This window comes from Bidens hawaiensis, unplaced genomic scaffold (assembly GCF_021521415.1).
Source record: "Bidens hawaiensis isolate Kalapana, Puna unplaced genomic scaffold, B.hawaiensis_p1.1 tig00001087_1, whole genome shotgun sequence".
In the NCBI taxonomy this organism is placed as follows: domain Eukaryota; kingdom Viridiplantae; phylum Streptophyta; class Magnoliopsida; order Asterales; family Asteraceae; genus Bidens; species Bidens hawaiensis.
Window position 1 is genome coordinate 1,196,172 of NW_027491062.1, and position 13,539 is coordinate 1,209,710.

Below are 13,539 nucleotides of genomic sequence, written 5' to 3' on the forward strand. Positions count from 1 at the left end.
ATGTGATGGATTTGGGGTTGGTGATGTGACATCATTTGATTGGGTGGGGCGTGTGATGAGTGATGCCACCACATCCCCCCCCCCCCCCTAATGTGTAATAAATAATTATTGATTTTTGTAATTTTCCTACAATACAATAACCATAAATAGAAATCAATTTTTATATGATAAATCTTTACTATGAAATGAAGTTATGCATCTTACTCACATGGAGTGACGACGGTATTATAATCTGGCTTGAAAGTCATACATTCTATCCATATGGGTGTTCCGTCCTCTCTAAACAAATATATATATTTTAAGCTTTTACGTGTAAGCCTTTAATGCCTCCATATTGATTTTTGTTTCGGTTTCCTACTTCCCCATGTACATGCCCACCAACCTCTCATAAATACATCAACATCATATTTTTACGTTTCATACTTTAATTACTTTTCTATTTTTAACAGGTAACATGTTACACTTATTAACATTATTGAACCATTGATCAACTCATATTAGCTGTTGATGATTATATCAAACAATCAAAGTCCTTTAAAAAGAAAGACGTAACTTTAGTTAAAACAATATAGCTTTCTTGACAAGTTTAAACGTAACTCATTTTCCTAGTTTAGGATAAACTACAGACAATATATATTCTATAAGTTTGAATTTTTAAACAAAGTATATACATTTTGGTAATATATTTAATTTAGTCAAAATGGTTATTCACGGGTTCCAGGAAAGATCCTGAAAACTTTTGGGAGTATATATAACAACCCACAACCTCTTTCATCTTTTGTCAATACATTTAATTAGTACATGCAAATTGATCTCAAATATGGAGGAAAATGATTTGGATTATGTGTTGGTGCCCTTGGGTTTGCTTGTAATGTCGGTCTACCACGTCTGGCTTCTTTGTCAGATTCGTCGTAAACCGACTAGCACGGTTGTTGGGATGAATGCTATCAATCGCCGGTTTTGGGTAGCTCCATGATGGAGGTATGTCTTAATGTCTGTATACAGTTATATGTGCGTGTGTGTGTAGTGAGTGTGACATGAACCTAACACGAAATTCATGTATTTGAATTTAGTCAAAACGGGTTTGGGTTAGTTTTTGGTCAAACCCATGAACTTGTTTGGCTTAACAGGCTAAACATGACGACATGACAGGTTTCCGAAACCAAAAATGGACATAGTTTAAACATATAAGCCATTTATATGTTGTTTATATTACAGGTTTTTGGGTAGACATGTTTAACCCATTTATTTATTATTTTCTTGAGAGGTGCTTGTATAATAACCTAAACTATTTTGTTATTTCTAAATACCAAAATTTAAAAGTTTTCAAAAAATGGACATAGTTTAAACACATATATTTAAATGCTTAAAAATTAAAATGTAGTATATAAATTAAGATTTTTAAAATGTTAATACACAAAAAGGAAATAATAATTAATTTACATTTTAAACTAATCATGTTCGTGTCAACCAACGAATACACATGTCGTGTTCAGCCGTTCAGGTACATGTGCGTGTCACGATTTTCCACGTCGTGTAAAATTTTCGGGTTCATGTGGGGTTAGACTTGTTAAACGACGTAGACGACCCATTTAACACAACTATTTATATTTGTCACTTCCCTATATTAAATGACCTTTTGTGACAGGACACACAAAAGACAGGAGTTCTAGCAGTCCAAACACTAAGAAACAACATCATGGCATCAACCTTATTGGCCTCAACCGCGATCATGCTGAGCTCACTGATCGCGGTCCTCATGACCAACGACTTAACCACAAACAACAACAAGAACAACACGAGCATCAACGACCACACGATTGGCATAACATTTGGTGAAGGAACCAGGGTCCGGTTAACCATCAAGTTCTTTAGCATACTTGTGTGCTTCTTAATATCATTCTTAATGAATGTTCAATCAATTAGGTACTTTAGTCATGCAAGTATGCTGATTAATGTTCCATACAACAAGATCACCAATTTTACTAGCCACAGGCTCACTGCCGAGTATGTTAGCACCACGGTTAACTTGGGAAGTTATTTTTGGTCGTTAGGGCTTCGGGCATTCTACTTTTCATTCCCCTTGTTCTTGTGGTTGTTTGGGGCTATACCTATGTTTGTTTGTTCGGTTTTCTTGGTTTTTATGTTGTATTTTCTTGATGTTACCATTGATCTCGGGTGGGTTGCTGATACAGCCGAGGTTACTGATGAAGAAACCGGTTAAGAACAAGCTATGTATGACGTGGGATTCAATTTAAGTTGAATCTCACGTTTTCTGGTTGCTAAATAAAGTCGGCTGAATATATGAACGGGTCAAAATGAGTTCGTGTTAAAACATGCACGCTACTATGCTAGATATAGTAGGTCGAATTGGGTTATATAATCCATTACCAAATTACAAAGATCTGTTATTGAATTTTCTAAAATGACGTATTTTCAACCAATCTTTTATCTGACATATTTGACACGTTACATATATAATATAAGCTGACTCATAAATAGATTAAATGTTCCACCTACACCTAGTTGCTTCATTCAAGATGTCAAATATGTATATCGAATGGGTCAAAATATTAATGAGCTTTCTAAAAGTCACAAATTTATTCCGTTTTAGCTAATTTTTCCATCTAACCTACTTTATCCGTTGTAGATATAATATAACATAACTCACTAGGTTGATATCACCACCTAGTTGGTTCATTCAAGATGTCAAATAAGCAGGTCAAGACTAAAAATGAGCTCATGTTAATTCATGCTAAATCTGAGCCGGGTCAAATTAGATTAATTGACTAATTATGTATCTAGTATTAACGAAAACAAAATGAACCTAATTTATTCAGTTTTCCTTTAAGCTAAATTTTTTCATCTGATCAACTTTATAAGTTTAATTAATGTATTTCATCGAATCTACTAAACCTTATAAAGACATAATATAACTTGACTCGTAAAATAGGTTAAAACTACCACTTAGTTGCTTCATTCATGATTTCAAATAAGTGGGTTGAACATGTTCATGCTAAAACAAGTTTTCAATACATGTTACATTTGAGTCGGTCAAATATGATTATCCGACTAATATATCCATTACTAACAAAAATTCATGTACCAAATCACAAAGATATGTAATGACGATTTTTAAAAAGGCACTTAAATTATTAGTTTCTGTTTTCACTTTTTTTTTTTTTTCATTTGACCTAATTTACTTTACTTGTTAGAGATAGAATAAAAAAAACCTAACTCGCAAAATAGGTTAGAATTATCATCTAGCTAGTTGCTTCATTCAAGATATCAAATAGGAGTGTCGAACACATGCTAAATCATATTTTAAGCTCGTTTACACTAGAAATCTATAAAATATAAATTAATCAAACTACTATATTTATTATTAACATGGATGCATTTTATAAATAATTAACATGTAGAATATTAATATCTTAAATGTATTATCAAATACAAAGATATGTTATTAATTTTTTTAAGCAATAAAGATACTGTTTTCATTTTAGCTGAATTATTTATTTGACCCTACTCGAAAATAGGCTAAAATGACCACCTCTCCAAATAAATAACCAGACATATGCTAAATTCAAGTATAGGAAGTCATATGATATTTACTAGTTTCAAATGTCCCTTTGGGGTATCCGATAAACTTGAAACGATACTGAGAATATTAGCATGACCCCTACACAAGAATGATACGCATAAATCGAAAAATGGTCCTAAAGAGAAACCAGGTTGAAATTATAGACATGCTTTTACAGCCATTGCACTGAGGCAACCAAAAACATTATCTATTTTTGCCAAATAAGCACAACACTTTCTGATCCTAAAACTCATAGATTCTTAATACTAACCAAAAACTATGTAACTATGTTTTACAGTTTCTGGCATCAAACGCTCACTGTATCAGCTCCGACGGTTCACCTCCAACTTCCACAGCCAGATGGCGGTGCATGTTCCACTTGAGCTGGCACGAGAAAACTTTGCATTCTTGCAAATAACTAGATCTAGATGGTTGTGTCTCATGTCGTGATCAGTTGTTGAGGTGGATGGATAAACTACTAAACAACGACATTGAAGCATTTCGTGTTTAATATAAGTCACTTATAGATGCACGCCTAGTGAAAACTATCCCGCAAACCTATTAATTAGTTATATCGGTTCATAAATGATCTATCTATAAGTAATCGAATCTATCAGTTTCCGTTTTAGCTATATTTTTCATCCGAGTTACTTCACCTGTTACAAACAAAATATAACCTAACTCGTAAATAGGTTAAACTAAATTACCACATAGTTGCTTTACTCAAGATATCAAATAGGTTGATACATGCTTAATCAACCCGTTAAAGACAAGATATAACCTAACTCACAAATAGGTTAAAATTACCACCTAGTTGCTTCATTCAAGATATCAAATACGTTACACATAGACTATGACCTAACTCGCAAATAGGTTAAAATTACCACCTAGTTGCGCTTCATTCAAGATATCAAATAGGTGTGTCAAAATGGCTCATACTAAAACAAGTTTTCAGTACATGTTACTAATACATCTACTACTAACAAAAACTTCATGTACCAAATTACAAATATATGTAATCAAGTTTTTCAAGAAGGCACTAAATTGCAAATGTAATTGCGTCATTCAAGATATCAAATACATTTGCCATACCTGACTCATCACATGTAAAACATAACCAAACTCGCAAATAGGTTAAAATGATAACCTAGTTGCGTCATTTAAGATATCAAATACATTTGCCTTACCCGACCCATTACATGTAGAATATAACCAAACTCACAAATAGGTTAAAATGATAACCTAGTTGTGTCATTCAAGATATCAAATACATTTGTCCTACCCGACTCATTACATGTAAAACATAACCAAACTCACAAATAGGTTAAAATGATAACCTAGTTGCGTCATTCAAAATATCAAATACATTTGTCCTACTTGACTCATTACAAGTAGAATAAAACCAAACTCGCAAATAGGTGAAAACTTAAAATGATAACATAGTTGCTTCCTTCAAGATATCAAATAGGTGGGTCGAATACATGCTAAATCGAGTCGGGTCGAATTGGATTATTTAACTAATATATCCATTAATAAAAACATCAATTACCAAATTTCAAAAATACGTTAGTTTTTTAAAATGCGGAAAAAGTATACCCGTTTTCTTTTTAGCTAAATTTTTATTTTTCCTAACCCATTACAGGTAGAATATAAAACCTGACTCGAAATCGACCATCTATCCAAAAAACAACCACACATAAGGTAAATCCACAAAACAACATTATAGGAAGTCTATATGGCATTTCTAGTTTCAAAGTATGGATATGTTTTTGGAACCAATAAATTTATAAGGTATCCAAAAACATATCTACTTCTGCCAAATACGTATATCACACTTTCTGAGTCCTACAGCTCATATATAAACTCTAAAAAACACAACCAAAAACTACATTTTACAGTTTCTGGCCCGAAACACTCACTGCATCGACGACGCTTCACCTCCAACTTCCACAATTTCCGCATCACCATCTGGACCGTCACTGGAGCTGGAGCTGGTGATCGACGAACTTGAAACAGATGGCGATGCATCTTCTTCCACCTGAGCAGGCATGAAAAAACTTTGCATTCTTGCAAGGTAACTTGAGCTAGACGGCTGTGATCTCACGGAGTGAGTTGTTGAGGTGGATGGAACGTCGGTATCAACCGGGATGGTTGTCGGGTTGTTTAGGTGTAAAAATGGAAACACTATGCAACGACAACGAGGGCATTTGGAATTTAATATTAGCCATTTATCGATACACGCCACATGGAAACTATGCGCACAAGGAAGCCCCGAACCTACATATTAAATATTAATAATCATTACATCAGTTCATACTTCATACGTAATCCATAATCTATAAATAAATAATAAGAACAAAGACGTTAGTACGTTACCCCTTGATCGACAGCAAACTCTTCTAAACATATTGGGCAGTCGCTGCAGTCGGGCGGGACGCCATTTAAAATAAAAACCGGAAGCTCTTCAATCGCGGTTTGTACTGCCGCCCTCTACACACCAAAATTTAAAAAGTCGTTAATATATTAAACTAACAACATATCCAAAAAAAATTACAAAATCGTTACCAAGTTTGCATTGTTCATTCCGTTATTATACGGATTGACTTCTTGCTCAAGCACTCTCGCCTCGTGAGCAGCTACTTCATACACCCAATCGGGTTGACGGATCATATTAAGCAACACCTGAATAATAATAACAATATAATCATACAGTTACTAACCACTCAAAATCCAATAACAGAATGAACATAACGCATTACGCAAACTATTACCAAAGGCTCAGAAACACGACTCCCTGGTGGTGTACGACGGACATGAGCTTGCCTTCTAAGTAACCACTGGAAAACCGAAAACAATAATAATATTTAAAATCATGTAATGTATAAGTTTATATTATTATAACCAAGATTATGTTATACCTTCTTCCCGAAATTGCCAGCAATGCAAATGAGACCGCAAAAGCTAAAAACTAACCATAAAAGAAATCCCCATTTCTGGTTCTTATCAGGCAACTGCAATAAATACAGGTATAAATGTTACAACCGTTCACGGGTCAACTGGCGATTGACTAATTAAAGTAAATGAATAATATGCACGTACGCAGTTTGTTGAACCCGAAAACCATATAACACCGACAACACTCCATCCCCAAAGAAAGGGATATAAACCTCCATATAAAATAGTTATCAGCAGCATCCTTGCAAATAAACGACCGCCGGTTAACTCACGACCATAATCCCTAAACAGTTCCATAATCAAAACATTAACTATCCAACTATGTAACACATAAAATAGATCACAGCATAAAGTTAAATTTGAACAAAATAAAGATAATTTTTGGGACTTACAGTCGAACTGAAGACGAAATCCAATTATCCAAAAACATCAAGAGCCGAAAAAGAAACACAGATCCATAATCAACCTAATTTACATAATAACAAAAAACACAAATTAACTTCCAAATAATTAACATAAAATTCAGATTGAAATTAAAAAGTTTTAGAATCAACATAAAATAACAAAAAACACAAATTATTATCCAAATAATTAACACAAATTCTGATTGAAATTAACAAGATTTAGAATCAACATACAATAACAAAAAACACAAAATTCAGATTGAAATTAACAAGATTTTCAGATTAATAAAAAACACAAATTAACATCGAAATAATTGACTTAAATTCAGATTGAAACTAAAAAGATTTCAAACTAATAAAAAAACACAAATTAACATCCAAATAATTTACACAAATTCAGATTAAAATTTACAAGATTTTCAAATTAATGAATAAAAAACTCAAATTGAAATTGAAATTAACAAGAATTTCAAATTAATAAAAAAACCCCCCAAATTAACATTCAAATAATTAACCCAAATTCAGATTGAAATTAACAAGATTTTCAAATTAGAAAATAAAAACACCCAAATTCAGATCAAAATTAAAAATATATTCAAATTAATAATTAAAAAAACCCCAAATTCAGATTAAAATTAACAAGATTTTCAAATTAATAAAAAAAACCCCAAATTCAGATTAAAATTAACAAGAATTTCAAATTAATAAAAAAAAAACCCAAATTTAGATTAAAATTAATAAGATTTTCAATTTATTTACAAAAAAAATCCAAAATCAGATTAAAATTAATTAAAAAAAACACAAATTTAGATTGAAATTTCAAATTATTATTAAAAAAAACGCCCCAAATTCAGATTAAAATCAAAAAGATTTTCAAATTAATATAAAAACCCAAATTCTGACTGAAATTAACTTCAAATTAATTAAAAAAACACCCAAATTGAGATTGAAATTAACAAGATTTTCAACTTAATATTAACATCCAAACGTAGAATTCAGAATAAAATAAAGAATCAAGATTTAGAAGTAAGTTGACAAACCGCAATCCACATGTTAAAGGGCATTTTGCATCGATTATACTGCCGCCAACTGAAAGTCAGCATGAGCCTATCCGATCGTCAAGAATTAAACAATTAAACAAAAAACACAATATAATTACTTATTAATATTAATATAATAATAAACCCATTTCAAAGGATACATGCTGAACGCCAGCATTGACAGAAAGAATCCGTCGTACCTGCATAATTAATTAATCAATTTCAATTTCAAGTTAATAAATAATAAAATCAATCCGATCGTAAATTAATATGGGTAATTGGGTTCGGAATTGAACAAACTAACCATCGAACACCGGCACCTCTGATTGCCATTGCTGATCAAACCCTAGAAGTGAAATTGAGGGGTTAAGTAGAAATTATTATTATTGTTATTAATAATAATGTTTGAAATGAAAAGAAGCGGTGAGAGTGAATTTTGGTTAATAATAATAATAATAATAATAATAATAATAATAATAATAATAATATTTCATTGTTTGAGATGAATGAACGAATTTAGAGAAGGAAGGAAGGTGACGAACTCAAGTAGCGGTGGGGTGGAAGTAGTTATTATTATTGTTTTTATTATTAATGGGCTTCTAAGCCCAATTTTGAAAACCATGGGAACATTGAGATTTTTTTTATTTTTGTTCTAACTTTGTAAATCAACTTTTAAAAGTGTTCTAATTAGGTTACTCATGCATATTTTTCTTTAATCGGGTCACTAAATCTTCAAATTGAGTCTCTCCGGTTTTTTTGTACGTCAAGAAAGAAATGGAGGATAAGGTGTGGGGGTCGGAATTTGTAATATATGTAGTTACATTTAAAAAAAAAATAAAAAACGTTAATTATATTAAAATTCAAAAATAAAAAATAAAATTCACGTCGCCACTCAATGTCAACATAAAAAAAAGATAAAAATATTTTCTATATGAAACAAAAAAGAAAAACGCTAAAAGAACATGTTAAAACTTTTAATTTAATAAAATATGAAAGTTGAGTAACTTAGTTAAAACACTTTTTAAAGTTGAGTAACCTAATTGGAACACTTTTAAAACTTTGTTACTATTCTATGAAATTGCCCCTAACTTTGTTTAACACGAGTGATAAACGGGTTTCTAATCTAGTAGTAATACTGACTACTAAGTTGGATAAAAAAAGTGTTTTTTATACGAGTTACATGAGGAATGTGTACCTTTGTTTAATCAGTGTTTATTTTTTCTTATTCGTTAGTTATGGACCAGAGAAAAGAAGGGCACAATCAGTGTTTATTTTTTCTTTTGTTTAATTATTTCTTTTAGAATTTATATAGTTTTTGTTTAGTTTATTATTTTTTACAAATTAGTGTGAATTTGAGCATATAATTATGTAATTATATTTTTGAACTAGAATAATTATGTTATAAAAATAAAATATTGACAATTATTATTATAGTTTAAAAGTTAAAGAATAATAATAATAACTGCATTTATGTTAACATTATTACTCTGATTATTTATATATTTTTTATGATAAAAGTTATTTATATTTGATCTATACAATTTAAGTATGTGTGTGTTGCATAACTATATGTCATATTACAAAATTATATTGATATGTTGCATAATTATATATGATATTAGGTAATTATATTACATTCATGTATTGCGTAATTATTATATTAATATATAGCTTTAGATATAAGAATTTCATGAGTTAATAAAAATATATAGAGGGTTTTCTTAATAAATCATTTAATTGAGTAACAAGCGATCCAAATAAATAACTTTAATATGAATTCAACTTTATAAACCATAAAAGGTTTATACTAAGATATAATATATTATAAAGCATATACACATTTATTACTGATTTACTTTTATATTGCAAATGCATCTTTTTGTGTTGTTAAAAATAAATAAAAATATAAAAACCCTTTCAAACCTAATGTTTTATTGTTTATGTGTGTAACGTCTAAATGGAGAAGACATGAAAGAAAAGGATAAAGTCACCGAGTTGCCGGACAAGCAAAAATGCATATTGTGAGTTAGTGATGAGATGGATTAACAAAAATAGAAAGAGAGAGAGAAAAAAGATATGATCTCGCATGAGTTGACATAAGGTAAGACGTCTTAAATATAAACCATTATAATAATGTGACTATTTATTTTTATATTTAAATTAGAACTTTTTATAACCTTTACTATATGATATTCCATATATTTTTTTATAATTTGTCTTTTTATATATAAATTTTAATATAAGTTTAAACTGAAACGTATTAAATATTTCTACCTACATCAATATATATGGGTTCATACTTTTCAAAAAATATATGTTGGTTTATGAAAATATATGATACTAAAATATAGATGAAAATGTATAGAAGTAATCAGTTTTATACAAAACATAACATATTGAAGAAACAAAGTTATATACTTCATAAATCCATGTTATTGAAAGTTACATAACGGATCCTTGAATCCTTGAGGATCTGTTGACTTTTACTAGGGATGGCAGTGAAACCCGAACCTGATGGTAATACCCGATACTCGACATAATTGGGACGGGTCTTATGTAACATCCTGAATATTATAATGATAAATAAAGAAAGTTACGTTTAGTGATTTCGCGTTATTAAATAAGTAGTACCGAGTAAAGAACGGATCATGGACTTAGATTAATTAAGATGGATTAAGGGTAATGGGCCTTAGGTCCATGGGCTTTAAGGGATATAAATATCCCCTTAAACCATCATAAAACCCTAACTATCATTTCCATCTTTCATAAATCTCTACACACTTAAAAAACACACACATACACTACACCTCATACGGCCGAGAGAGAGAGAGCGGATTCGAGTCCAAAAATCAAGCCGACCATTATTAGATCTTCAATATACGAGATAACCAAGCAAACCGCGACCACACCGAACGTATAAAAGGTATGTTTTGATCCTAAAGATTTCATTTTTATAAACGTTTAGTCTTGAAACTTAGAACGAGAGTAGATCGGGTATAAACGAAACATAAAGTTGTAAACTTGATGATAAATACGAGTGTAATGAACCCGAAAATGGAAACGGCTCGATTAATGAACCCTTAACATTAGTATTGAACGTTTTTACCATAAAGGTCCAAACTTTACGTCATTCCGGGCTAAGTTTTACCCAAACAAGGCCATGGGAATGATCGCGGGACTTGTTAACGCCATACCCATGGATTTCTCGGTAAAACGATGATGATTTTGGGGATTAAGGATGAACAGCGGCGGCTGCTGCACAACTTCGCCTACAAGCAAACTTAGCCTGCAAGCAAGTTCGCTTGCAAGCAAGTTCGCCTAACTGGTAACTTCGCCTAAGGCCAAGTTCGCCTAATTGATAACTTCGCCTGGTGACAAGTTCGCCTAACTGATAACTTCGCCTAAGGCCAAGTTCGCCTAACTGATAGCTTCGCCTGGTGACAAGTTCGCCTAACTGATAACTTCGCCTGGTGACAAGTTCGCCTAACTGATAACTTCGCCTGGCATATGTTCGCCTAGGGTTAACTTCGCCGAACACTAATTTCGCCTATGCTTAAGTTCGCTTAATGTTAAGTTCGCTTATTGTTAAGTTCGCTTAATGATAAGTTCGCTGGAGTTAGCAAATGAGAAAATAAATTAAAAACCTAATGAAAAATGTGTTAAGACAGTTAATGGAAATAAAATTTTTTCAAGCTGACCTGGCAGCTCGACCCCAGCCAGGGGCTCTGCCCCTTGGACCCTGCTAGGGGTTGCCGCCCCTAGACCCCGCTGCCAGGGGCGCTGCCCCCGGACCCCCGTTCGTTGTGGGTTATATAAAGATATAAATACAACATGAGTAGTAGTAGTTAATTGATACATGTAAATATTATACAGTTAGCCGTGCACAGCTCAAGAAGGGAATAACAATTAACGGAGAGCGTAACAGGATTCAGGTGAGTTTCTAGCCCCACTTCTGTGTTATGTTTTCGGGGCTGTGTGCATACTCGATATGTTTGTTAGTACACTTATCCTAAGTGATAAGTGTATGCCTTATATGAATGATGTGAAATGTATGAATGATTGCTTGTTAGTACGTGAACGATCTTCGGATATTGCACGTACTGTCAAGTTGTAGTGTTATGTATAAGGTAAGTATAGTGTATTTGCTTATATGTATGAATGCGATAAAGTTAACAAACGAAGGAAAGGCATGGTTGTATGGTAACGAAGAGGGACCAGACCCTAATAATATCTGTGATGTTAGGGACCGGACCCTAATAATATCTGTGATGTTAGGGACCGGACCCTAATAATATCTGTGATGTTAGGGACCGGACCCTAATAATATCTGTGATGTTAGGGACCGGACCCTAATAATATCTGTGATGTTAGGGACCAGACCCTTATAATATATGTGATGTCAGGGACCAGACCCTTATAATATCTGTGAGGTTATAGGGCGAAAGGCTCTTTAAAACGTATGATTATGTATGTAAAGAAAGTATGAAGGTAAGAATGAAAGTATATGCACTTATGTGTGTATGAAAGAAAGTTAAGAGGTTAAGTATGAAATGTAAGAAGGTATTGTATGAGTATGTGATTAACTAGAACTCACTCAGCGTAGTTGACTTTTAGTATGCACGCAGGTGAGTAGAATGAGGCAGGTAGCTTGAGGAGGACACATGGCAGAGTTGGACGAAGCTGGCATCTGAAGATTTTGCTATGATGTTTTATTTTAAAAGACTATGTTTTGTTTTCATATGACTATGAATGCTCGATAAGACAAGAATTATGGTTATGGAATGTAATGGTTTGAATGTTTTTAATGTTCCTCGAATGTTTTAATTAACTCTGATATTTAGAACTGCGTTTATGAGTAAATCCAGCACGAAAATAGGGCTACCGGTAACGGGGCCTTACATCTTACCCGTCCCATTAGGGTATGGGACGGGTCTGGGATTAGTTTGTAAATTTTTCGCGGGTCTAGGACGGGTCTGGGATTTCTAATATACCCGATTACCCGATAATATGGACCCGTTTACTTGATTATATACCCGGCATAATTATATATATACACACACACACACATAGTAACAATAAAAAAATGGTATTTGTGTTCAATTGTCCTTTGTGTGTCCTCCATAAATATTAAAATTATATTTTATATATATATATATATATATATATATATATATATATATATATATATTGTATTACATCCCGTCACTCACTCATCCTCTATAAACTACGTAGATCTTTTTTATATATTTTTTGGTATAATATTATCTTTTTGTTGAATTAAGTGTATCATGAAGCTAGAAAAATAAATTTTTTTGTGTTGTATTTTCAAAACCCGATAGAAACCCGATGGGATTTGAGTCGGACATACCCGACGGGTATTTCAAATAAACTAACGGGTATACCCGAAACCCGCGGGTAAACCCGATACCCGATGGGTATTTACCCGATAAATACCCGACGGGTCTGGGACGGGGTTTTATAATCGGGTCCGGGTCTGGGAATACCTAGACCCGTCCCAGACCCGACCCATTGCCATCCCTAACTTTTACCTTTTGTC

The 13,539-nt window shown here is 32.4% G+C and overlaps 1 protein-coding gene, 1 non-coding gene and 1 pseudogene across 3 annotated transcripts; 2 read left to right on the plus strand and 1 right to left on the minus strand.

Annotated features, from left to right (window-relative positions):
* Nucleotides 1–589: 589 nt before the first annotated feature.
* LOC143557071 (uncharacterized) lies at nucleotides 590–2,439 on the plus strand. Its single transcript, XM_077046239.1, has 2 exons — nucleotides 590–981; nucleotides 1,649–2,439. Exons 1-2 carry the CDS (start codon nucleotides 973–975, stop codon nucleotides 2,222–2,224), a joined length of 585 nt encoding a protein of 194 aa, XP_076902354.1. The 5' UTR covers nucleotides 590–972; the 3' UTR covers nucleotides 2,225–2,439.
* Nucleotides 2,440–3,626: 1,187 nt separating this feature from the next.
* LOC143559072 (U6 spliceosomal RNA) lies at nucleotides 3,627–3,728 on the plus strand. Its single transcript, XR_013139867.1, has one exon. It is a non-coding gene; the product is annotated as a U6 spliceosomal RNA (small nuclear RNA).
* A 1,543-nt stretch (nucleotides 3,729–5,271) lies between these two features.
* On the minus strand, nucleotides 5,272–8,315 carry LOC143557081 (E3 ubiquitin-protein ligase SIS3-like; annotated as a pseudogene). Its single transcript, XR_013139505.1, has 10 exons — nucleotides 8,287–8,315; nucleotides 8,144–8,182; nucleotides 7,983–8,049; nucleotides 6,931–7,004; nucleotides 6,683–6,821; nucleotides 6,502–6,594; nucleotides 6,355–6,420; nucleotides 6,149–6,265; nucleotides 5,947–6,073; nucleotides 5,272–5,860 (listed from the first exon to the last, which is right to left on the minus strand). The product of XR_013139505.1 is annotated as an E3 ubiquitin-protein ligase SIS3-like (transcript).
* Between the last annotated feature and the right edge of the window lie 5,224 nt (nucleotides 8,316–13,539).